The 27,487-nt window shown below is 41.3% G+C and overlaps 1 protein-coding gene across 2 annotated transcripts in view; it reads right to left on the bottom strand.

The window, feature by feature from the left end:
* Positions 1 to 5,895: 5,895 nt before the first annotated feature.
* Positions 5,896 to 27,487, bottom strand: part of LOC140564053 (leucine-rich repeat and fibronectin type-III domain-containing protein 2) — a 155,484-nt gene continuing 133,892 nt past the window's right edge. For both annotated transcript variants that reach the window (XM_072689114.1, XM_072689115.1), the window contains 2 exons: positions 20,807 to 22,202; positions 5,896 to 9,342 (listed from right to left, as the gene is read on the bottom strand). In XM_072689114.1, coding sequence (XP_072545215.1) covers positions 8,382 to 9,342; positions 20,807 to 22,182 — 2,337 coding nt within the window. In that variant the 5' untranslated portion in view covers positions 22,183 to 22,202 and the 3' untranslated portion in view covers positions 5,896 to 8,381. The remainder of the gene's footprint in view (positions 9,343 to 20,806; positions 22,203 to 27,487) is intronic.

The following is a 27,487-nucleotide window of genomic DNA, read 5'->3' as shown; positions in this document are numbered from 1 at the left end:
AATGTGTTTCAGCTTAATGCAACTGCTGGACCAAACCCATTTCCTCACTCAGTTGTGGTTTGAAAATGTCCCATAAAATATTCATGATGCATATCAGCAAATGAACATCAGCCCCTTCAATTACACACAGGCAGCCTTTATGCAGAGGATTTTAGACCTGAAGCCTGCAGTTTGTGTCCTAGGCCTTGTGTCCTAGGTTGTTTTTAAGTGTTTTTTAAATCACATAGATTTTCAATGTCCAATTACTGCAATCAAATACTAAAGACTATACTTATAGACTTACTTATACATATAACATCATTCACTTGATGAAGGAACCAGATAGGGTACTTGAGTGAGGCAAGAATCCTTACAAAGTTTAAAGAAGTTACACATAATGCAAAGGTCCCAGAAAGGAATTTGTATAGAAGGTTTGTTTTAAACATGGTTCTTTAAAACAGTGATTCTCCAATTGGACCATCTGAGCCAAGATGTCTTAAATAACCCTGTTTCCTCTGAGGGTTCCTTAGAACTACTGTTTAGGGAACCAAAAATGCATTACTCAAAAAAAACTATATCTAAAGTATGTACCTAAGACCACTGGACGTCAACCCTCCTGTAGGTTTTATCTCCAGACTTCTGAAGGCAATAATTAGATTGATCAGGTCTGGTCCATTAAGCTTGGAAATAAATAAAGTCTGCAAGGAACCAGAAGGTTCCAGGAAGGTTGAATGTCAGGAGCAGGGTTGGTGATCGATGATTTCCATAAATAAGGGTAATTAGGACTGGATCACCTGTCAGGTTCAGAGAGTTTTTGCTGGATGGGAAAAGCACAAGCACACCAGCAGACTGGAATTCACTACTGGAAGCTCTGAAACTCTCTGGTGTCACTTAACAACTTCTACTAATCCCTAACCACCTCCAGTCAGCTTTCAACTGTTATTTGATTAAATAATTCTTAACTCATTTTACTTAAATTATTAAATCATTTTATATATAAAGTTTTTATTTGTTGATTAACTTGATTAATTTGAATTTTCACCTTTTTTGCCACCCTCAGTTTGGTTGGCTGGACTGCTCCATGGAGAAATTTAAAAAGTTTAGATGTTTAGTTGATCACCAGGACTGCACATCCAAGTAACTGTTTGTAGCTTTCTCTGCAGAGGTTGAGCTGAGGTGAGGCATACTATAATTATTCTTAGCGAGAGTTCTTTATTGTTTAGAAAGTGTGTGCGTAATTCACAATAATTGCCAGCTTTATTAGCGGAGAATAAACAGGAGACAGTGGAAGTGTTTTGACCGTTATGCAAAGCGCTGATAGTAAATCAATAAAACAGGTATTAGTGATCATAATGAATAAGACAGGTGCATGCGGAAGTTACTGCTCAGCTTTATTACACTCTGCAGCTTGGCAGTAGAACCACACTATTCATGAAGATGGAAGCCTTTTGATTTTCTGTCTCATTGTTTATGCTCCTAAAAGATCTATTGATGTAGACTGGCACAGGAGGTGTGATTTATGCACTCTTGGTGAGATTAAAAGTCAGCAAACACACATGCATACACACACACACACACACACACACACAAACACAAGACACCTACTGTATATGTGGGTGTTTTTTTTTCTGTGCATGCACACATTTACAGCTACAGGCAATGTTGGTAGAATATAGATCCAGGCCTTAGACATGACTAAGTTGGAGTTAAGACTAAGTGAAATAAATAATAAGACAGTAATAAGACAATACTTACCTTAAACCTCAGCACTGTGCTGCTGGTGGAATCAACAACTTTATCCCACTTCATTTAATAAAGCAGCAGATCACTGAGCATTTCTTTAGTTAACTCAAATTCAAAGTCAAAAGTTCTCCTAACTCTCCAAATTTTTTAGTTCTGCACCTCAGTCTGATCAACAATACGTATTCAATTTAGCCTCAAGAACATTAGTAAATGAGCTGCAGCTGAAATTGATGAGTGCTCCGCCCCCTCAATCTATTTACTGTTTATTCCCATCTGCAGGTTTGAACTCCCCATATATCATGGCATCCCCTGACTAGAAGGCTTTTGACACTGGAGCTCTGAGCCCTCGCTGGGATTTGAACTAATGATCTCTTAATATTTGGATGAGCAGCAGCTGTGAAATTGAGTAAATTTGCTTTTAACCTTTAACCTTTACCTTGTACATGGCTTAACAGCTGTAGAGTGGTGCAACTGTCTAACTGCATGCCTATCAAGAAACAGGAGATCATAAGTTTTAATCCCATCAGCACCACTGCCCTCTATGATCAGTAGCCTCAGAATAGGAAGGCCTCCCCCAGTTTAACAGGGGGACTTGTAGCCTACCAATAGGAATAAACAGTAAACACACTGAGGGGAGGAGCCACATACTAAACATCTTACATGTATTTAATCAGTTTCAGCTGAAGCGCATTTACTGATGATTTTGTATGTATTGTTGACCAAACTGAGAAGCAGAAGTAAAGCAGAAGTGGCTGACTAAATACTTTTTGGCCCCACTGTAAATGTGGGTGAACTTTTGATTAAACTAAGTTGAGTTAACTCAAAAATACTCTGTAATCAGTTACTGCTTCATTTGAAATTGACCTGACTTTACACTTTTTGCCGGCCTGCCTAGAAGAGTTTTCACACAATTTGAGTTACTGACTGGCTGAGAGCATGACTGACTGACAAGCCTTGTTGAAAGGACTGCCTCTTGTTTGCCTTGAAAAGACATTTTCTTGTACTGACAGTCTGAGGAATACATTTCACCACAAAGCTAACAAGTATATGTGCTGCCGAGAGAAGATGTAATCTTAGGTTAGCGCACCGGCTGGCGACCTCACCCAGCATTGTTACCACAGTGTTAGTCACAAGCCATGTGCATGAGGTCCTGAGGCCTTCACATCTAAAAACTAGTAAATATGTGGTCTACGTCTTAAGGCTCAGAGGCCAAGGCTTGCATCCTTTACCGGGCAGGGTCACATGAAATGCTACATGGAATATAATAGAGGTCATTTTATGCAACAGAACCTTTTTCAGCAATAAATAGCAGATATTTTGGTCCCAAACCCCCTATTGTTGAAATGCCATTCTATGCAGCCAATGGTGCTCCGGCAAAACTAGACTTGCCTGGTTTATCTTGTTTACAGTGTTTTTCTGTAGCCAAACACAGTCACTAAAAGAAGAATTAAATTGAAATTGATGAAATAGTTCTTTATGATTTTTTTTTCTCCATTGCTTGATGAGCTAAGTGGTATTTGGTCTTGTAATAGTCATTTCAATAGTTGTTTTGGTCATTTTTTGTGGTTATCCACCAAGAAAGAGGAGATCAGTCCCTCCAACCACACCGAAAACAGTAGATAAACAGTGTATCACATTCTGTTTGTACATTAAAGCAATTTTGGACAGCCAGTGTACAGTGTACACCATTTTAGTGAGCGAAAACTGTGCAACACCTCACCTCGTGCCATCATGTTAGAGTTGTTTCAATGGATATGGCATTAACCGATTTAGTTCTGGTCATTGGGTAGACATTTCTATAGTGAACAATGCACACTGTGGCCAATAACTGCTTGATTGTATTCCCAATCACAACACTCTAGTTGGCAATGCAAATAGGGTAAAATGCCAGTGCAAGATTCTAGTATTTGACTTGATAATATCACATTGTCCTCTTTTCATATTACTTAGTGCTCTACCCAATAATCCAGTGTGTTAAGAACCACCTTTTTGGCACCCATCTGTGTCCTTGTACCTCATTATTTCATTCAATGTACAATTAGTACTTAAAATGTCCCTTTTTCTGTCTAGCTTCAGAAGTGAAGAAATGATTAGTGGAAGGAGTCAAAGGGTACAGATAATTTCCAGGGGAAAATGACAACTCGGAAAGAAAGTCTCTCCAATTAGATGTAAAACTCAGACAATTTAAGCAGTGCAGACATTCAGAACCACACTGTAATTTGGGCTCCTGGAGCTGCATAGGTATTTCCGATAATCTACCTGCACGCAGCTTGTGAAGATTACATTTGTACAATGCAGTAGTAAGCACATTATCTGACAGATTACACGGATTACAGTCTTATTGTGTGGCCTGGCCACCAATCGCTTGTCTCCTTGGTTTAATAAGGGCAGTGCTGAGGTGAGTGGGCACTGAAGGCCTTGATTAGGTCCCTGCGCTAATCATCGGTGGTAAACCTCAGCCACCCCCCACCTTCCCCACCTTCCGGCTGTTATCCTCTTTAATTCCTTGCACCTTCCGAACCCAACAGATAAATGTCATTTGTTGATGTAAACATGGCGGGGTGCGGTTTTAAGCAGTCATCTCCGGATTCACGGAGCACTGCAGATTATGAACAGTGCTTCAGACAAGCAGTGTGGAAATGTTAAAACGGCGTCAGTGTCTCCAGAGCTGGCTGATGCCGTGATGTATGACACTGTGTTTAAAGTCAGACTAAGCATTAAAAATCATTGTGTCTCAGGGGCTCTGCTGCTGATTTAACGCATATGAACAAATTAATTTAGGCAATTTGTGTTTTATACATGTCCTATGAGGGTCTTCCTCTGATTCACTTAAACCACCTTAATCTTGTCCATAGGTTATAATCAATAATGCGATGTGGGACAACTGAGAATTGTCTTTTCATGCCTGTAACAGCCCCAGGCTTTAAACTCAGACAGTGAGAGCCATCAACAGAATGGACAAGGGTTCGGTGGTATAATGATAATATGGTAAACTGCAGTATTTAAAGATTATGGCATTATCTTCAAATGAGAATGGCATTTTAAAATAACATGTATAATGTGTCTAATTTTGTGAGCACTGTGGGAGCTCACTGACAACTGACAAGCCAAAGTAGCTTCAGGTTTAGCAAACTGCTGGATTCATGCCAAATAAAAGGGAGAGAGCAGGCAAACCTGGATGAACCAGTGTGCTAAATGTTCCTGAAAACATAGACAGTCACAGTCAGAGATGGAAACTCGACAAGCACTTCTATCTACAAATGAAGCACTCTCTATCGCTACATGGTCCCCATGGATGCGTTGAGCTGGTGCACGTTCCATATCGGCTGTAAAGTTGCTCTGAAGACCACTCATCCGACTTTGTGCTCAGAGGTATGAGCCTTAATCCTATAAAAGTGTGTGATTTGAGCCGGCTTAGTTCAAACATGGCCGATACTCATGCATTTTGCCTATTGGTCATTCTAACACCAGTCACTTGACTTCGTATATACTCACGTCACCAGCACAGTAGTTGGTCAGTAGGGCAGCTGCACTGAGCTAGTGGTATTTGGACGATCTGTAGCTGAGCTAGCTAAGCTAAGGTTAGTTCAGCGAGTTAAAGCTTCTTTGAGCTTAACTTTCTCACGTAACTCTGCGTTCATTTTATTCATGTTTGTGCACATTCTCTAAAAGGTTAGGCTTATATGATTGACAAGAGCAGTACCAATGGCAATCGAGGGGGCAGTGTAGTCCGTAGTTCAAATGAAACATGACTACTGACAAAGAAAAAGTTTGTTTACATAATTAGAAACACTCATGTTTTACACTGGTGCCTCTTTACGTGATCATGACCTCCTCCGCCATCGACCTCCTACTTGTATGCTGTTGTCAGAAACTTGTCAGAGACTCTTAACTGCCCTCTAGTGGAGGAACTGCTTAATGTAAAGGATGCACAGAAGTATGTGGACAGTGACAATTCCATCATTTGAAATAGACGTATTCATTTTTGTGTGTAAAGGAGGTATAAATTATCCTTAATGCAGTAAAACATACTAACATTTGGTATGATGGTATTAAAAATGTTGATAGCCTAGTGTGGACAAACTAAGCAATGCAACAACGAAACCCAAATGTTGAACACAAAAAGAAGAAAGCAGTGGCGTGTTTGATTTTATGAATTCATGTTTATCTTTTTTTCTTTTGTAGCAAATAAATCTTTAAACACAGAAATGTTTTACATAAGACTTTTTGTTTTTTCTTCCTTTTTACAAATCAAGGGTAAAATGTGTCTATGTAACTTCACATACACGCTTTATGTCATGACAACACACTGAAGCACCTTCCCACTGCTGCTGACCAGGAAAAGAAAAGTATCACTGTACAGGCCGCTTCCATACATTCTCACAGAGCTATATTGTACAAAAATTCAATAGAAAGAATCGTACACCAAGAGCAGTAACGAATTAAAAACAGTGGAACAATGAAAGAAATCCCCCAATTTGAATACTGAATTGTAATTAATATGTAAAAAATATTATGAGGACCCAAACAGAAATGCGTATTTTGGATTAATTTCATCATCGTCATGGTGATGTGTTTGTTAGTTGGTCATGTGTGTCTTTTCTTACTTCACTTGTAAAGGGCATGATATGGCATAAATGTGGACTAACTGAATGCGACGAAGGCAATAAAACTCTTGTATCTGTGCAAAATATAAAAATAAACCTTTTCCAAATAACAAAAATAAACATTGTTCACATGTTCTGAAATGATGACCAGACATAACACGATTTCTATGTCATTGGGGGAGGAACATTTTTATTTTTATATACACTGATCTGCCATAACATTAAAATCACCTGCTTAATATTGTTGTAGGTCCTCCTCGTACCCCAAATCAGATCTGACCCGTCTGGTCATGGACTCCACAAGACATCCACAAGCCAGCATTAACCATTTCAGCAGTTTGTGCTGCTGTAGCTCTTCTGCAGGATCAGACCAGATGGGCTAGCCTTTACTCTTCACTCACATCAATGAGCCATCGCGGCCCATGACCCTGTTGCCAGTTGGACAACTTTGGTAGGTACTGACCACGGCATACTGGGAACACCCCACATGACCTGCCTGATGTTTTGGAGATGTTCCAGCCCAGTCGTCTAGCCATCTAGCATAGCTTGACCCTTTTTTCCTGCTAATAACACCTCCATCGCCTTCAAGAACTGACTGTTTACTTGCTGCCTAATGTATCCCACTGCTTAACAGGTGCAAATGTAATGAGGTAAGCAATGTTATTCACTTCACTTTACTTCTTAATGTTATGGCTGATTGGTGTGTGTGTTGCTTGTTGCTTGGCACTGTTTAGATTTCAAGACAAATTTATGGGCTGTTATTCTATGAAACTTGTGTCAGCCTTTGTTTGCCTGGATTGGGAGGACTGAGTCTTAACGTCTTTAACTTTCTAATTTGGAATAAGGTTAACCTTTTTCTTCTTTTTTTTTTGTTAGTTCTAGAAAATTCAAAAATTTAAATGTGGAAAGATATTAATAATGGATAACTGAGCTGCAGTGCATCACAAGTAAATAACCCTGTACATTGCCAGCCTATAGCTGAATTCTGATTTACTGTTGTTTCTTTCACTGCACCCAGTGATGACAATTACTTTCCATCAGCTAAACTGGACAAACCATTAATACTATTTATTTTTATTAAAAATGTGCACATGGAGAGCCAATATAAAAATGACTAATAAATATTTAAATACATGAATGAAATAAACAGAGAGGCACAGAATGTCAAAAAGTGTTATGAACTCTTTCCATATAAAAATGAGGTGTTCAAACTCCTTCCCTACCCTTTTTCCAAATATGCCCATCATCAGCTTATTAAAAGAAAAGTCTGCATTCTACATGCTATTTCTTCTTTCCCAAACCTAGTAACATAAATGAATCAGGTTGCAGGGCTGGACAGGCTGTTATGGTGGAATGTTATTTGGAAAAATCCATTTATTTTCTTCTCATGAAAAAAGGAACTGTTTGGTGGGTTGACACTGTAGATAATATGAGATAGAAATGATACAAAAAGAAAATAAAAAATACCGTACTTCATTTCATTTGCATTACTTTCTTTTTTTTTTTCCCATTTCTCCCCTTAGTAAAAATGCACTCCCATCTGATGCGTGCATTCAGTCCTATTGTAATGCACATCCATTTAGCCGGGATAAATCCTCTTGGCAATGTGCAGAGCACAGCCTGTGAAAGCCTCTCTCTTTCATTTCCCTCACTTCCCTCACTCTGAGCTACTCCAACATCAGTCGAGAGCGGGCATCCGTCGGCACCTGCCCTCGTGTCGTTAAAGGCAGTCAGTAAGCGGTGTCCTGTTCAGGCCATCATCAGCGATGAGGGCCAGCCCTTGCCTTGGCTGCTTGCCTCGCTCACGTACAGAATGTCAACCTGAAGCTGTAATGTGATCAAATGGACAGAAGGACGATATCATTAACATGGGGATTCATGCAGTACACAGTCATTCACACCTCCATTCGTTCAGCTATCCTCTCAGTGTGGTCTTAAGGGTCCTTCTCGCTGTGAAAAAAGTCACTGGTCCATTTGCTCTTAACCAGTTACGTCTGGTGTCCACTGTCTGGCCTTTTCTGATAGAAAACAAGACACAAGCCTTATCGTTTATCAGACTGTACTCTCCATGACCCACTCCGAGCTGCTGCTCAGAGTTCCTTTATCACCTTCCCCTTCGCTCTCATCACACTGCAGCAGCATGCCGTTCACCGATAGGCTCCGCTTAGTCCAGATGTTGCTGATGCGTCGCGGGTAGCTAAGGCACTGCGAAGCACCAAAGTCGCCCATGTCGAAAGAATGACTGCGCTTGGGCTTGCTCTCCAGTGGCAGCATGAGCAACCTACCCAGCTTGGAGTCCCCGCGGCCCAGCAGCGGCTCTTTGTCAGATGCGGCTCCCATAGCTGCTGTCATGGCTCCTGAGCAGGAGGGACCACCCAAATCCCTGGCTGGGGCCTTCAAATCCAGCGAGGCGAAGGCTCCTAGCAGGTGGTCCAGGTTGGGTCGAGTTTTGGCTGGAGCTTGCCTCCATCTGTTGGGCAAAGTGCTAGACCCAGCTTGCAGGTCATAGCGCTCTACCCTTCCGCTGCCAAGGGAGTCCGCTGAGGAAGAGGAGGAGATGCTGCTTTGCAAGGAACCGCATTTAAACTCCACCACCTCATTCCGCATCACGACGACGGCTTTAGGGGCTGGGGGAGCAGGAGCCCCGTTGAGCCGCTGACCCGCCTGCGCCCCGCCGTTGGTCTGGGAGTAAGTGTTGCTCACTGTAACCAGCTTAGCCACCTGGGAACCGCTGCTGACTTTGTAACGCACCATGAGTATGACGATAAAGACTAGGAGAGTGGCCACAATCACGCCGCCAATGACCAGTATCATAGTGCCTCCCAAGAATTGACTGTGAAGCGACTGACAGCGAGGATAATCATCACGGGTAACGAACTGCACACAGCCTACTATGTTGGTGGCTGTCAGCGTGGTGGCCGTGTCATCCCAGATGGCCAGCACGCACAGGTCGTACTGCATCCCCGGCATCAAATTATTGACCACGAAGGCTTTGCTGGTCACAGGGATCATCCTTGGAACAAGAAAGAAAACAGTACAGCATTTAATACAAGCTTTGCAGCAAAGAGAGTTCAACCAAAGTCTAAGCAGTTTTTCATATCGACAATAACCGTGACTCACTGAACAAAAATGAGATGAGATCAAAGCCACTACCAAGTGTGACACAGTAGTAAGTAGTTATTAAAATGCACAGAGTCGTTTGGAGAGATTACTTCATTTGGGGCTTTATGTTTGATTCAATATGCATGATGTTCTGCTACTTGGCGAAAAACAATTAGGGATCCTTTTGCTGTGGTGTGATTTTAATTAGGAATGAAATATCTGATCGGTATCAAATTTCTGTTGGATGAGGACGTTTAATATGCTTGCAATGGGCAACGACAGAGAAATTATGTCCAAAGCATTTGTACCTAAAAGAGCATCATTAAAATACTAGAAAATGGTGGAAAATTGCTCTTATAAAACTTGCTATAGATCAATGTAACACGTGTACACATGTGGCAACATTTCAGATTTATCACTGTTTTGGAGTTCAGACCATTCTGTCAGTATATGAGGATATGGGAGGAGACTGTAAGAGAGGAGGGAGAACTCAAAGAACTTTAGGCTCGGAGTTCAGGTGGCTTCGGCTTGGGTGGCCAGAGCCTCCTTCTGATAAGTGGAGGTAGGAATAGGGATGTGATGGGGTGGTGGAGTGTTGAGAAAACTGAATTGGGGGCATGTGAACACATGAACTCAAGATGATATTTATAGGACTTTGGATGGGGAGGAGGGGCTTCAGGCATGGTTGTCCTCCCAAAATTCAGTCATTTTTTTTAATCAGAAGCAATTCTAAATAAATATCAGAATGTTTTTAGTGAGCTAATAAGTTCTTCGTGACCCACCAGAGTTTTTGTGAATATATTTTGATTGGGAATTTTAACAATATCAAACAATGTCAAAAGCAGGAGGAAAAACACTAGACAAACAAACAAATACAGCAGAAAAGTTAAAGTTAAAACATGTTCCTTACATAATCAATAGCCCCTGACTACTGTAGTCATATTTGCATAATGTAGTTTGGAAGTGGCCCGTTCCAAAATCAGTACGTGCATTAAGTTGTTGAAGAAACTTGATTTTATTTTGATATATTGCTCTCCATGAAATCTCAAGATTCCTTTTACTGCAGTTGAAAGAGCTAAAATCATTTTAATTTGACGAGTTTTCAAATGAAGTGCAGAAATATCTCTGAGCAGAAACAGAGTAGGACAAAAAGAAAGATCTGCTTCTAAAAAAGAAGATATCAGAGGAATTCTTATCTTCCAGATGTGCCTCACTGGGGGACACTGCCAGAGAACATGAATAAATGTTTCAACAACTCCCAAAGAACCCTTCTAACAGTTTATCAGTGGAAAGAACAGCGCTTAGGTTTTTATGCCTTTCTAGCCAAAACAGCCAAACAGCAAGCAGTACTCAAAGGTAGCCAAGAGAATGTTTTAGTTTTAGTGTTAGTATGAATTTTACTTCAAAAATGCAAATAAATCATGTGAATGTGGCAGATACGTAGACACAACACAGTGTGAAGGAGTATACAGTAAGTAAGCAGTAAGATAATACAGTGATTTTATCATGATTTTCTTTAAACTGCATTTAATGCAGGCCTCATTTGCATTCCAGGGCTATTTTTCTGACCAAACATCTGAATGAGTTTCAACAGAGCCCACAAATCATCATTCACCAGTAATTTAGCCCTGTGGAAAATAAGAAAATGAAAAGCGAAAATCTGCACACCATTACATTTATGAGCATATAATAAAAAATGTAAACACTTTGCACAAAATACTATGAAGTTAATATATGCACAGTATCTCGTATACCATAAACAGTTGGAAACGGGTGTGTGAGCCATTAGCATCCATTAACATTAGCATTCAAAAGGTCTGCCATGCATTTTCAATTGAATCTGCCTCTGGCACACTGAGACTCGTTACTGTGCAACACCATATCTGCTACACAGACTGTTTCAGTCATTGCCTCAAGCATTTATACAGTGATAAGCCAAAACATTAAGAACACCTGCCTAATACACCCACTGGGGTGGTGGAGTCCAGTGCAGTGTACTGCTTTCCCTTGTCTAAAAGACCTACTTAACCTGGCATTTAACAGGTGAGTTGAGTCAGGTCCTTAAATAAAAAAATAAGGACCAGAAAATCCCACCCGCTGTATGCTGATGGTCATCTACATGCCACCAAAACAGCTTATTCTACAAGACGTATGGAGGTGCCCTGTGATATCTGGCTCCAAAACGTTAGCATCAGAACTTTTCGTTCCTGTCATGGCACATGTACCAGGCCATCCTGCCCAGTGATGATATAACAAAAACAGGACTCATCAGACCAGGTAGGCTTGTTTTATTGCTCCAAGGTTCAGCCCAGACATCTGTGTGCCTATTGTAGGCACTCTTGACTGTGAACAGGGCTTAGCATGGGCACTCTGACTGGTCTGTAGCTGCACAGTGGGGCCTGATGCACACTGAGTTTTGTGGGGTATTTTTCCCATAACCATCATCAAAAAAGACCTGTTAACTTAACTGCCAGTTCGGCCTAGACAGCACCCTGCCACTGGCTTTTGATTTGTCCCTCCTCTGACCACCACAGGTTACTAACCACAGCTGACCAGGAGGAACCCACAAATCTTGCTGTTTTGAAGATGATTCAAGCTGGTCATCTGGTTATCAGTTTAGCCCTTGTTAAATGTTGTTTTGGGATAATAAATGTTATTCATTCTCATCTATGAGTGGTCTTAATGTTTTGGTTTGTCTGTGTACATCAGAAGCTAAGTCAAAAAGGTTTTTTTTTCCCACAAAGCCAGCATCAAACATGGTAAGCTGAATCTCTTCTGTGGGTTAATTAAAAACTAAAGGTAAGCCAAAGTTTGACTGTTTCAGCAGGAATGGAGTGTATGTTTCATGACCCCACCCTGAGCCTGGGGAACAAAACGAACAAAGTGTTTCGAGCTTCTGAAAAAAGAAACAAGACAAAGTAATTATCACAGGCAGTCATCAGGCCTAAATATCACCATCCAGTGCATTCTTTGAAGGTTCCTGAGTGGTGAAATAGACAGAAAATTTTAATTAAGGTGTAATTGACAAGCCAAGCATGCTGCTCTGAGAGCTCTCCTCGTATATTTCCAGCAAAGCTAGTCAGACAAAAAAGCACTTAGGGGGGAGAAGCAATGTTCTTTCCTGGTGGAGTTGATTTCCTGATCGGTAACTGGTGGATTGGTGGGAACACCACTGTCACAGGTGAGTTGGACAGATAAGTGGACAGAACTGAGCAGTAGAACACATGCAAAGCGTGTGCTAATTTACATATGATATTCTGGCACTTTTGCATTAAACTTGTAATAAGACTGATAAGCTAACAGTATAGACTGTATACAGAAATCAGCCATAACATTATCACCACTGACAGGTGAAGTGAACAACATTGATTATCTTTATCTACAGTGGTATCTGTCATGGGGTGGTTATATTAGACAATAGTCAGTTATTGCAGGCACTGATTGTGTTAAAAGCAGGAAAAATGGTCAAGCATAAGGGATCTGAGCCACTTTGACAGGGATCAAATTGTGATGGCCAGATGACCGGGTCAGAACATTGCCAAAACAACATTTTGTTCTTATATGCAGTGGTCAGTACCTATGAAAGTGCTCCATGGAAGGACCACTGGTGTACCAGAAACAGGGTCATGGGCACCTAAGGCTCACTGATGCGATCCATGGAGGCCTCACCTGCCTCACAACTTACAGGACAGGACAGGATCTGCTGCTAATGTCTTGGTGCCAGATACCACAGGACACCTTCAGAGGTCTTGTGGAGTCCATGCCTTGAATGGTCAGATCAGTTGTGGTGGCACAAGGGGAACCTAATTAATATTAGGCAGGTGGTGATAATGCTATGGCTGATTGGTGTGTACATATATAAGCCATTGTAACTTTCCATGGAAGTCAGTTTTAAATATTTTATTCCAGGAGATTTTGGAGTATTTCTGTTGATCCGATCATCAGGACAATTTGATATAAACAACCACTGCCAGACAAAACAAAACAGCACAAGAGCAATGATATACATACAGCATCATATTCCTGTATCATTTACAGTCTTGCATTAGCTGTTTTTACTAAGCAACAGACATCAAGCAATCATCAGCTGTGACATGGTAGTATGACTTTGGCTACGCTAAGCCTCCATGTTTACTCTTTTTAATAATTACATTCTGTGACAGGAGAAGATGCTTCATTCCAGAGCAGTAGCTTTATAAGAGTCCTTATAAGAACCCTTTTCTACTTGTGTATTTCTCACTGTTTTTGTTTCGTCTTCATTTCTGGATCTGCATCATCTGCTAGTTGCTGCAGGAGGATAATACCCTGGACATATCTTCATGGTCAGCTCATTAATTAAGTCCACTGTAGTCAGGGTCTGGGTCATGTGTTCAGTGCATCATTTTCTTTTTATGGTAACACTTTATTTGAAGACTACCTTCAAAGAGAATTCAGAACCCATGCAGAAGCACTGAATAACATTGAAACTATAGACATTTTCTCATCCAACACAGTGGAAGCAGTAGGATAATGGCGATAATGAATAAGCATGCCGATAATGAATAGAAAACTGTCGATAATGAATAGAAGACTGGCTATTTTTTCTAAAATTACACATGACTCTTTGTATGTTCAACTGCACTCTTAAAAATAATGGCGCTACAAATAGTTATTTGAGCAAAGCCATAGAAGAACCACTTTTTGTTTATAATAGAGATATGTAAGTGTGAAGAACATTTTAGAGTGTTTTTCACACATTTCCAGAATACATTAGTCCGAACCCAGCAGCGAATCTGGGCTTGTTTGGGGACAGGCTCATAATCGGCAGTTCGTTTTCACACCGAAGAATTTTATACGAACTGTGGAATTGAGAACAGCACTTTTCTGAGCACATTCTTGGAAAACAGCAGGCCTAGGATTAACCGGTCATTGATTTCCTTATTTTCCTTGAATACAAACACTCAACCTCACTTTTCTGCAGCCATGGCATTTACCATACAGGAACACCTGCAAACAAGGAGTCGTTAGAGTCAATGTTTAGCCATGCAGACGTTAAATCAAAGCAGTCACATGATAAAATGGACCAATCGCGCAACTCCACATGCGGCATTGGTAGCGAATAGCTTCCACACCTGCAGCAGACCGCACCAGAGTTCACTATAGGGGAAACCCAGTCCATCAGTTTCAGGAGGACCCGAGTTTGGTGCTCTAGACTGCTCCTGGGCTTGAAAACAGCTTTCACTCTTGACCAAGCGTACTGCGGAGAAAGCAGACCTGGGTTCCAAAAAAAGCTCTAGTGTAAAAAAGGGGCCCTTGAAGGTCTAAAGAACCATCACTTCTTTGGTAAAGGTTCTTTATCAATTTAAAGGTTCTTCACACTCACACATCTCAACTACATATATGGTTCCATTTGAAGCAGCTTTATTTGAGTGTACTTACCAAGCACAGTATAGAAACATGAATAACATGAACAACATGTTTGCTTTCTAATAACCTTTGAACTTGTAAGGCCCCCTCTCGTCCTACTAGATCTGTAAAACCAAGCTCTGACCACAACCTGGCCATTTTTAACTCTGGTCACTGTACAAAACAACAGTAAACATACAAACAATGTAAAAAAAATTAGGAGTAATGATGAACCTATCCTCAAACAGCTTCTTTGTGGGTCAATGTCATTTAGAATTGAGTTTAAGATCTGTTTACTTAATGCCTTGTGGTCTTTCTTCACAATACCACCATGATCTGATTATCAGGTATGTTCACTCAAGAGCCCTCAGACCATCCAACAGGCACATGTTGGCTGTAACTGCTCCCCTGCTCAGTGGAAAAGCAGCCTTTTTCCATTACGGCTCTTATGTTTGGAATTCTCTTCCTGATGACCTGAGGGCTCTTAAAGATCTTTGAGCAATTAAGGGGAAGGAGGGGTGTCTAGCTCTTATCAGATTAACTGTTTGCTGCTAACTGTTTCTACTGCTTGCACTACAGCACTTTTAAATATTTTATTTTATTCTGTTTAATGGTTTTATTCCGTGTTTTTATGTTTTTATTACAGTCATGTGAAAAGCAAACACCCTTCCATAGGAATTGAGAGGGTTAGTCACAGTCAGGTGCTGCTACTCAAATGCCATTAATTAATTGATCATCAGCAAGTGACCTCTACAAAAGCAGAAGTGTGTTTCTTCTGCTTCAAGTGATTCAGGTGTGTATTAACACAAGCCAAGGAAGAAAGACATCAGCAATGATCTTAGTTGCTGCACATCAATCTAGGAAGGGTTATAAGGCAATTGAAACGGAAGTCCATCCATCTACAGAGAGAAAGATTATTATTCACAAGTGGCACATTTAAGACAATTGCCAATCTTTAGAGGAGTAGACATCGTAGCAAACTCATTCCTATGCTCAGAGAAATTGCAAAAAACTCAAAAGCTACACCTCACACCATTGAGTCATGAGTCTAGTCCTCTGTATAGCAAAAGCTATAAAGTCTAATGTAAGACCATCTATCCAACAGCTAAAGCTTTGCCAGATTTAGGTCATGTAACAGGACAATGATCCAAGCACAGCAGCCAATCTACAATAGAAGGCTGCACATAAAAAGAACATAATCAAGGTGTTGCAAGTCCAGACCTCAACCCAACTGAAATGCTGTGGAGGCACCTTAGGAAAGCTGTGTATAAACGAATGCCCTCAAACCTCAATGAACTGAAGCAAAGTTGTAAAGTTGGCCAAAAGTCCACCAGAATAGTGTGTTAGACCGATGAAGTCATACAGAAAATGATTATTTCAAGTTATTGCTGCAAAAGGTGGTTTTACAAGACTGTTTCAAGGGGCGTACTTAATATTTCACACATGGCTTTTCCATTTTGGCTTTTTTTGTGTTAAATACATAATGACATTGTTAAATCTGTTGTGTGGTGTTGTTCATCTGAGGTTGTATTTACCTAATGGTAAGACTTCCTAAGCACCAGATGTACTTTGTTTTGTCCTGATACACAAAACCATGGAATTCAAAGAGAATTAAGTGATATATATGCACCACTTTTATACTTATATATATATAAACACATTACTTTTATTGTTTAAATATGTACATCTTCTATAATTACCATTATCATTAGGCAGTTTACTGTAATGGCATTGACATCAAGTGCTAGATTTTCCATTTATAACACTGTAATGAAACATCGGTGCCAAGTAATGCAACTAGGCAAAGGCCTAGTTAAAATACCATTTATCAGTTCTGTGCATTTCTACTGAGTTAAAGTACAAAATTATGCAGACCTGCGTAGCTGCAGAACAGAACAGCCAACTCAGTTTTTCATGTCTGCAGCCACAGTTTCTTTAATAGAACATGGTCATTATAGTGATATAACAGTAATCACTTACAGTACTTCTAGTTTTGATATGTAAGCACATTTTAAAGCGTCTGTAAAACGGATATATGGTGCTCTTGACTAGGCCTCTGCCTTACACTATCCATTACTTGAGGACTGAGCTGCATAACAGTGTATAATGTGTGTTGCTTTAGTTTAAGGCCCCTTCTGCCAATGCTGTGTCATTATAAAACATCTTTATTGTGTGTCACCTTGGCGATTACCGGTGTAAGATAAATATAAATATGCAATTATATTATTAATGCCATTCTTATGTAGTTAGTCTTCAAATAAAGTGTTATACTTTTTTATCTCTTTGTAGACATTAGAGAGTACAGTAAGAGAGGCTACAGTGAGTTCCTGTCAAAGTGCAGGAAGTGATCCAACTAAATCACTAGGCCTGTATTTACTAGGCCTGTAAGTCCACACCCACAATCGATTCTGGGCCTTATTGTCACTTGTTTGCTTTCACACAGAAGAATTCTTTTGAACCATGGATCGATTGTGCAGTTTTAAATTTTCCTTATATACAAACACTCAAGCAGCGAAGAACAGTGCTTTCTGCAATCATGGGATTTCACCCTGTAGGAACTCCTACAAACATAGAGCTGTTCTTATAGGCGAAGATATTTAGCCATGCAAGTTAAAACAGTCACATGACTAAATGAACGAACCCTACGCAACCCCACCCGTGGCACCGGAAGCTTCCACCCACGCAGCAGACCACATGTAATGCTCGCCAAAGGCAAATCCCATACCCCCAATTTTAGGAAGACAAGAAATTGGTTATCTGCACCTCTCCTGGGCTCAAAAACAGCTTTCACCCTGGACCTGACAAAAAATGTTAGCGTAGCCATTGTTATTAAAAATGTTCATACTCCAAGACCCCTTCTATACATGCCACTACCTAATCTGTATCCATTACATTGATTGTATTAACATTCATGACATTTGTCTGATGCTCTTATGCAGAGTGATGTCCATTTGAGATCATGTGACACATATAGACATTTAGGAGATCATATAGATCATATAGACATTTAGGAGATCATATAGATCATATAGACATTTAGGAGATCATATAGATCATATAGACATTTAGGAGGTTTATGGAGATTTCTGATGGAATACTGTTTTTGAGTCTAGGCTTTAACTACAAATAACTAGACTATGATCCTAAACGTCCAGGATCCCATTAGAATTCTCGATTTCTAAGAAGACCTCTTTGGCAAAGGCTGTATTGATTTGCTGATGGTATGTTTGCATTACTGTGAACATCCTGTTAATGCAAATTACCCCAGTGTATTGAGGACACAAAATAATCATTAATTACAAGCAGAAACAAAAGAGCATATGTTATTAGCTGGAGTAACCAGGTTTCATTTCATTTTGTTAAATACTTAATTTTCTGTTTCTGTTTTTTCTGAATACTTAGTTTCCCCCCTCTGCTATATGTCTAAAAGGCTTAATGCTTAATTTAAGCTCCATGATATAATCATTGGTTCTCCATAGGCTATAATCTGGCTGTCAAAATCTCATAAATAAAGATTCAAGATAACAAATTGAAGTATAAGCTTGTTCATTTATTTATTTACATATTTTATAGAGAAAGAGGGCCGGAAAGAGCAGAGAAACTATAGCTGGCAAAGATATCTCTTCTACCCCTTTCATCATGAGTGCTATTTCAGTTGTTAGCAATATATTACATATTGCTTTGACACAGGAACGGTCCTAGCATAAAGAATGGCTAACAGGGTTCATTGGTGTGTTTCATACAGTTTATGGCTGACACATAACTCACTGTATCTGCACTTCACAGTGGCGTTATCTCTGCCTTGCCGATTCCCACACAATTTCCATGCCGAAGACACTGTGATTTACATAACCCTGACTGTAAATCCCCATAACAGCCCTCAACCACCCGCTACCACTCCATGAGGGAAGTATAGATTAGACTGGAGTGTGCTGTTGATAGGTTCCGGTTTGCCAGTGGAGGTGACTAATTTAGTAAAGGATGAGTCAATGAAAAGGCACGTAATTAGATGATCTGTGTCGCGACAATAATAGAATATCACGAAGTGCAGCTTCCTGTGCAAGCGGTTAGTTTAAAAATAAATGAACACTAAATGGATTCATTCGTTCATTGTTTCTTCTGAAAACAAGGGTTACTGTCCAGGCAAGGCTTTCTACTAGATTTTGGAGCATTGCTGTGAGGAGTTCAATTGCATTCAGCGACAAGAGCATTGTCAAGTGAGGTCAAGATGTTGGATGATCACCACCCTACCTCATTCCCTCATGTTCTTTGCTGTAGGACTTTATACCTCTCTAGCCCACGCCTAGCTTTAGGCATGGTGCCAATAGGTTCATGTTTATCTGAGTGCTATTCTATTGGCAGTACTTCTCCACAGGGACTAGACAAGCTGTGTGTGCATTTGCACATCTGCGTTAACAATGGGTTCAACTTCACATAGCTGAATGCATTCATTAGAAGGGGTGTCCACAAACATTTGGACATATAGTGTAGCTTTACTAAGCAACTGTAAGTTGTTTTATACCAATAACTAATGTTAGCCCAGATATCTTGTTAGAATTCTTTAGACTCAAGTGTCTATGAGGTCAGTACATCCGGCAACCTTTCGTTCCCAAACCCACTTCTCTAACCTTTATGCCACAGCTGCCTGTATTGGTTAGCATAAGGAAGGCATGTTTTTTTTATTTATTTTCTGTCAGAGCCAGAGGGTGTAACTCTGATAGCTAACACGAATTCTATTCAGAACCAATATTTCTATTAAAACATACATTATCCTTTATTATTATTATTTGTATATTATTAGATTAACATGGATATTTATTATCAGTTGTTCATAATATAATAAAATAAACAGCTGAAGTTAATTTAATTGTTTATTATTAACTACTTCATATCCAACCTACTGCACTGATCACAGTTAAAAGGTCTTCCCCCACTGAGTAAATATCTGTACAGTTTTTTAGGGCTTTGGCAACAAACTACACACTTTTGGAAACAAAAGTATAAAAAAAATAAAAAGAAAAAGAAAGAAAATGTGGCAGCAAGGTAGCGCTGCAGGCCCGATCCTTGCTCAGGTCATTGTCTGAGTGTGTTCCCCCAGTGTCCGAGCTGGTTTGCTCCAGCGTCCTACCGCCTCCCAAAAGCACACAATGTAGGTGAAGTGGTCATGCTCAAGTGCCCCTAGGTGTGAGTGAATGGTTGTGTGTGTGGTATCCCAGTGATTCTGCGGCCCCGACCAGGAAGAAGATGGGCGGATTGAAGATTGTATTTAGAAAGCAGAAAGAGTCAGTTTGATGAAGTCCTGCTGAGTGATGAGATATGTGATCATATCTGTAAGGTAAACCATTCTTTTGTTATGAAATCTGAATACAAACACATGTAGACAGCCTACTTGCTCTAAGGGTTAACCCCTTAAAAAGCCTAGGGGCCGCCGGCAGGCCAAAAGTGTTAATACAAAGTTATATTACCAAAGAATAGCCCCACCAGTTTGTACAGAAGCTCCTGTAGTTACTGAATAAAACCTAAGTGTGTTATAAGCTTTGGAGTGTTAAAGGGTTAAACAAATGAACAGTAAGTTTGCTTTAGATTGTACATAAGTGTGTTCTCAGTAAAAGCCAGGTCAGAGAACAAAATGCATGATACATGACCACCAAATGACACTGCTTCCAAGTTCTGGTCAGTTCTGGTCAGTGACAAGTGCCTCAATAACATGGGAGGATATCATAGACGAATATCAGAACAAACATGAAATCAACAGAAATGGAGCTGTATGTATGTATGTAATGTATGTATGTATTGTATATGGGTATAGCAATAATAGAATATTCAGAAGGTTTATTGCTTAGGCTGACTAATGCAAGTAAGACAAGAAAGGGAGAGAGCAGAAGGTGGGAGAAATAAAGAGATATTACATAAGAGAGGAAAGCAAGCTTATTTACAGGGTAATTAGCATTCACAAGTGCTAAGAGGGTCAAGACACTTTGAACGTTTACCTGTAAATCAGGACCTCATCATCTGAGCAGTTGTACTGGAGCTGGTACATTTTCACCTTGGGAGTTGCTTTGTTCACTGTCCACTTGACCAGAGCAGAGACGGAAGTGACCTCTGATACACTCACCACCTGTTCCGGCTGGGCTTTGGTCTCCCCTTTGCTGGTCTTGGTGGAGCTGGTGATGTCGGACAGCCTGGACTTGGGCTGCGAGGTGCGATTGGTCCCATTGCTCAGATGAGGCAACTGAATAATGGAAAGCTCTATTGAGGCTGTGGATTCTCCTGCAGCATTGGCAGCAATGCAGGTGAATGTGCCATAATCCTTGGAGGTGGTGACCATGATGTCAAGGGTTCCATTCTCGTAGACGGTGGCCCGTGATGAGTTACTAATGAGCCGGTCATCTGGGGCCACCCAGTGTATGTAGGGCATGGGGTCGCCCACTGCCTTGCAACGCAGACTAGCTGTCTGGCCCTCAAGCACCAGAAGCTTGTGTGTATGTTGAGTAATCAAAGGCGGCTCACAGATAAACTCCTCCTCTCGCACATACCAGAAGTACCGTCCTTTCAGGCTAGGAGGGGAGGCGCAAGTCTCCATGTCATCTTCACGTTCGAGCCGTCGCAGCCACAGCACCTCGCAGTTGCAGTGAAGTGGGTTTCCACCAAAGCTGAGGGAGAGCACAGGAGCATATGGCGTAGTCAGTACTGCGTTGGTCTGAGACCGAGCGAATATGGGATCCGGTGGAAGCTTCTGGAGTCGATTTGAGGTGAGGTCAAGTCTAGCCAATTTGTCAAGGTCCGTGAAAGTACCCTCAGCAATGTAACTGATGAGGTTGTGGTCAAGGCTGAGCTGGTGCAAGCTGAGCATCTTGCGAATGGCTTCCCAGGGCACGCTCCGCAGGTTGTTGTAGGAAAGGTCCAGATCTTCCAGCGTGAGCAGAAGGTCGTCGAAGGCTTCTTCGGAGATGCGATTCAATTGGTTGTTGTTCAAGATGAGGTGCTGCAGGTTGACCAGGCCCCGCAGGGCATCCGGGCCAAGCTCAGTCAGTCGGTTGCTGTCCAGATGGAGCGAGCGGAGAGTCTCTAGATCCACAAACGAGAAAGGCTGGATGGAGCTGATGGTGTTCCTTGACAGTGTCAGGTCCACCAGGCTTGTCATGTTGACAAAATCCTGCTGCGAAATCCTGATTATGTAGTTTCCACCCAGCCGCAGTTCCACAGTCCGTCGGTCAATGTCAGAGGGGACGAAGAGCAGGCCCTTAGAAGGACACAACGTGCCTAGAGACTCTGACAGGTTCTGACAGACGCAGTACTTAGGGCAGGCAATGGCCGTCATCACTGCACTTCCCAGGAGCAGGAGGCTGCAGAGCACTTTGGCCATGGTAGAGCATGTACACGAGCCTGAAACAGCAAGGAGGAAACAACGGTCAGCTCACCCTTTTCACACACACACACATACTAACATGCAGCAATTACATTTGTGTCAGTACCTCAGCAGAGCCTGTCTGTAGAATGTACAGTCCTCATTATGAGCTAATCCCATCTTTGCACCCTTCAGGGCAGGACTAACTCAAACAGACAGGCATACATGTAACACTGGGCATGTGCATACGCCTCCTGATTTCTTCTTCTGTCACTGTGGGAAGCTTAGGACACCACACAATTCTTTTTCCACTGTGTCCAATTTTTTCAACCTTTCTCAGTTTTAATGATCCATGGAAGATCTGTAGAATCCATTACTCTGGAAAGGAAAACCTCTACAAATGCGGGGAGGTTGGACAAGTTTGGTGGAAAGATGATGAATCACTGGCATCATTTTCCCAACTATATATATATATATATGCATCATTTAAAATTTAGTAAAGCAACCATGATTGGAAATGTAGCATACAAGAGATAAATCCAATGGTTTTGAGTTCAGCGGTTAGGAAAGAGATGTGGAACTGAAACACACACATAAAATAATTGACAATTGGGTGGCAATACAATTTTTGGGGCTTTTGTACAAATTTGACAGGTTGGAGGACAGACTTAAAAAAATGTTTTAAGAAAAGCCAATGGCTGACTTGTGACCACTGGAAGTAAAAACCTTAGTCTTTGCCTAGTTAAGACATGGCAGTCCACTGTCTGCCCTCAGTGCTCAATTCTCCACCCCCAACCAGTGTTCTCCGTTCTCTCATTCAACCTCCTTCACTGTCTGACTATTGAGAAACTGCTAAAGGATGAGAAACGGCTCTGTGCCGGAGGAGTCAGCTGTGTTGCGAGGCTGCTGGTATCTGTGTTGGTTTGTGAATAGCTGAGCAGCTCTAACACCGACCCACCCATCACTGTACACTAAGGAAATAGATGGGCAGACTCACCCTCAGGCAACAGCCCATTATTCCCCAGGACATTTATATCATTAATTCCAAATACGCTCTTACCTAACCTAAATCAATTTTAATCAGCTTTCCACCGGAGCGATTCTTTAATGACAAGTCAGGCTTGGAAGAGCAGGGGAACTGCCTTGATGGCTGCGACATCCCAAGCGAGAAAGAGACTGAGTGACTTTAATTTCCAAGAATTAAAGCCCGGGTTAATAGTGCTCACATCCTACAGCACACCTCCCATAAGAGAAACTGGCCTTTATCAATGTCTTAAATCTGGGTCTGGATCTCCTCTCACCTCCTATACAAACACAGTGGGTTTCCAATAACTCATAATTATGAGTGACATTACGCACGACGGGCTCGTTCCTTTCTGAAACAAGTTTGCAATTACATCGTGCAGAGCTGATGCATTTTGACTGCATGTCACAGAGAGATAATTGGATTGAGCCAGCATGCAGAAATGAGCATTTGTAGGGGAAAAAAAATGAGAATGTAAGGCTACAAAAGAGGAATGTAGAGGAAAAAAAAAACGAGGGATGTGCCAAGTTAACGTTTAACTCCACTGGTATGGGATTTTGTTTATTAGTATGTGGGCCTACACTAGGGTTGGGTGGTATCCAATTTTTTCATACTGTTAGTTAGCAGCTTAACAGTCTGCTCACCACAGAACAAATTCAAGTCTGAAAGCTCACTTACAAACATTTAGACGAGAATGACTCGAGCGACTTGTGACTAATGATTGAGCGACTGCTGCTGAAATGACAGAAAGCTAAATTTACCATTTTCTTTGGATCTATGGCCTTCTCCCTAAAGTAGCCTTGCCTGAGCTAGCTCGACTATAGCTCCACCAAGTATCAAACAGCACAGCGCAGCTGCTGTTGACTAACTGCTGAGCTACCCTCACAAATGTTAAGAATAAAAACTTGTCTCTGAGAAAGCGAAGTCAAGCGACTGGTATTGGGAATAAAAAAAAAGGCAATGAAAGGCCGGTTCTGCTGTGTCTGGACTCATAGCCAGCTAGCTAGGCACAGATAAGTTAGCTGCCAGGCTAATCAGCACAGCCCAGCTGATCACACATGTTTAGAGGATAAATCCTCACATCTGAGAGCATGAAGTCGAATAAATGGTCTTAGGAGGAGTGCTTTTGACTGTCGCTAAACTTGCAATTACGGGAGGGCTTATTTTTTTCCCCTCCTGCTCTCAGAGCGTGACATCAACAATCAGTAAGTTCCTACAACACCCTCACCCTGTGGCTCTCTTAAATTCCCATGGGGAATGAGCTATTTTGGCCATGTACTAGATAGACACAGAACAGAAACAGTAATATTGAAGTATCGTCCTCATTTTGAGATACCACAGTATACAGTATTCCTGTAATACTGCCAAGCCTAGCCTACAGTCTTAAAAATAAAGGTGCGCCAAAAGGTTCTTTGAGTAATGCCATTAAATAACCACTCTTGAATCCCTAAAGAAGCATTTTTGTAAAACACTGACACAACCTTTACAAATATGGTTCTCTATGTAACTAAAAGTGGTTCTTTTATGGCATCCTTCAAGGAACTTTTTGGAGCATCTTTGTTTTTAAGAGCATAGACAATGACTGGCCTTAAACCAAAGGGAGTCAGCAATGCTATTTGAAAGTATATGAAAGTTATTTTGAGAGTGAGTACGGTGATTACCTAGACCATACAATCATAACCAACAGAGTCAAAACAAATAAACCCAGACACAATAGATGAAAGGTTTTCAGTGAGCCTTTTGTATGCTGAGTTTTACTCAGTCAGCCTCCGCATCCAGATATTCATGCCAAGACTACATTTTGCGGCACCCGAAAATCACATAGTGGTGCTGTGACACGTCGGAAAAATTGCTCTCAGACAGAATGAATACCTAGCATTCCCTTTCAAAATGACATGTATCTCCAAGAACTCTGTGATATAGACTCGCAACACGTTTAATATGCAGCGCGTTTGCCCAAGCCGACTGAACAAGACATGTCCAGTGCTTATTAATAAAGAGCCAACGCCTCTATAGTTAAAGCAATCAGCTGTAAGCGACCATGCTAATTCCATAAAGCAGCATTACTTGGGTTAGCGTCTTCTGAGGCACTGACTTATTACTCCACGACTATCAGTCATGTCACATTGAGCTATGTTGACATTCATTCTACATTAATGTGGCACTCTATTAATTTTAAGTCACAGCAGCTGAATAATTGCCCCTCGCTTTGGTGCACGGTGACCCACTCTTGCAGTCATAGTTCATACGCCATTGTGCAGCTTGGGAAGATGTGTCAGTTACTGTGACAGACACATGATATTGAATAAAGCCCACACGATTTACGCTCACACACTGAGCATCTGTGGGGAAAAAAATGGGGGGAAAAGTAGTCCACCGTTCTCTCTGATCTTTGTATTTTGACATGTTGCTAATGCTGTGCACACTTAGGGAACTCTGATAAAAAACACAGGAAAAAAAGCAAGACGGAGAGAGGAAAAATGAACGCCTGCTATGACACAAACAATGGAGGAGAAAGCCACAGGGGAAAGCACACTAACAATAAGGAGAGAGCCAAACATTAAATAGGCACTAAAGGAAATATGGCGCAATATGCACTTCCACCATTTCCACGACGGTCGTACGCTTTAAAGATTTGATATCTGATGAACTGAAAAGCATTAGCATGGATTTCACTCACAACTAAGACTCCATCCTGTTGTATGGAATTATTAAGGGTGTGTTTAGGGCATCAGGATATAAGTCATTTTTGACAGCTAGAACCTGATTAGGCTGAATACAGCACAAGCATGCCCTTTAGCAGCCCCATGCCTTTCAGGCTCCTATCCTGCATTACCAATTCTCTCATAACTGCCTGTCAGTCCTCATCTGTATTCACCCCAATCCAGCCCACTAAGGGTGCAACCATCAAAGGCATCCCTAACAAAGTAGAGTACTTCGGAACTGTTTAGCCCCCCAAGGTTTTTTTGTTTCTCCCCCCACCCCCATTTCTTTAAGAAGCATTGTGCATGTACACAGATTTCATTCAAATCTACGAGCCTGTTTGAGAGAAAATGGAGGTGAGCTTGGCTCCTCTGATGATCAAACAGACCAAGAATCTCCTCTCATTTGTCAGAGGGGCTGTTAAACAGGAGCTTAGCATGCTCCAAGCTCACTCGAAGGAGACCAACAAAGAGGATAAGGCATGCCGGGTCGAAAACTTTCTTTTTTATAGTTCGGCAGACATAAAGGCCAAAGAGCCCCTTAATGAATAGGTGAGTGCCGGAGCACATCAGAAAGTCTTTTATCCGGATAAGGGGAGAGGGGGGCTATAGAATCTGCACAAGCTTGAAAAGGTGGAAAGGGGGGCAAACCTTCTAAAAAGCAGAGTAGCGCAATCACTGTGCAAGATGAAGGTAGATGCACTTTCATACGGTCGTCCATTTACTTGCAACCCAGACAGGAAGTGCCCAATGCAACCTCTGAACCCCTGATTGAATGCTAAGAGCAAAGGGGCAAAAGCGTAATGCACAGGCAGAGACACAGAGTGACCAGTAAAAATCGTTTGACCCCCTACTGCATAGCATTGCTTAGAGATACCCAGTGGGATATGACCTCTTACCACATTTCAAAAACTTCCGTCTCCATTTTGTTCAGCCTTGCAGATACCAGATACTGGCCTACCAGTGGTTCTTGATGCACCAATGTAGAAACTGGGCTGATGCAGATATCTGGTATTTTTCACATACATATCTGCTGAGAATGATGCCAGTACCAATATATACATATTTATAACATTTGAGACTTTTTCACACTTATATTGAGGCATTTTCACACCTGTACTTTTTAGTCTGGTTAAATCAGACCTCGGTTCGTTTGGGCAGGTGTGAATATAGTAATCAATAAAATAATGAACGTGATCTGTCCTCAATCCGACCCCAACTATTAGGTGTTTTCCACAAGTTTGAGCTAAATGGCTCCCATAGCTAGGTGTTAACCTGGTATACTGCCCAAATAATTAACATTACTAGCTCTAAAAAAATGCTGTCTCTGTTGTTGCTCCATGTTGAACTTATGCATTAGTTGAAATATGCATTAGTCCAGTGCACAGGACCTTCTTACTGTATTTGCTTTCCTGCCCCAAACCAAGGGAAAATGCTCCAAGTGAACAAACTCATTAACTGATTAGGACCAGAGAAATAAACATCGAAAGTGCAGGCTAGAAAAAGTAAGTGTACCCATGAATATAATAACCTGTACATCCCAATTTAGCAGTAATCTTCAGGTCATGGCAAAGCATCTCCAAAGAGTTGAGGCCAG

This window comes from Salminus brasiliensis, chromosome 10 (genome assembly GCF_030463535.1).
Source record: "Salminus brasiliensis chromosome 10, fSalBra1.hap2, whole genome shotgun sequence".
Lineage (NCBI taxonomy): Eukaryota > Metazoa > Chordata > Actinopteri > Characiformes > Bryconidae > Salminus > Salminus brasiliensis.
This window is presented reverse-complemented; position numbering and strand designations above follow the sequence as displayed.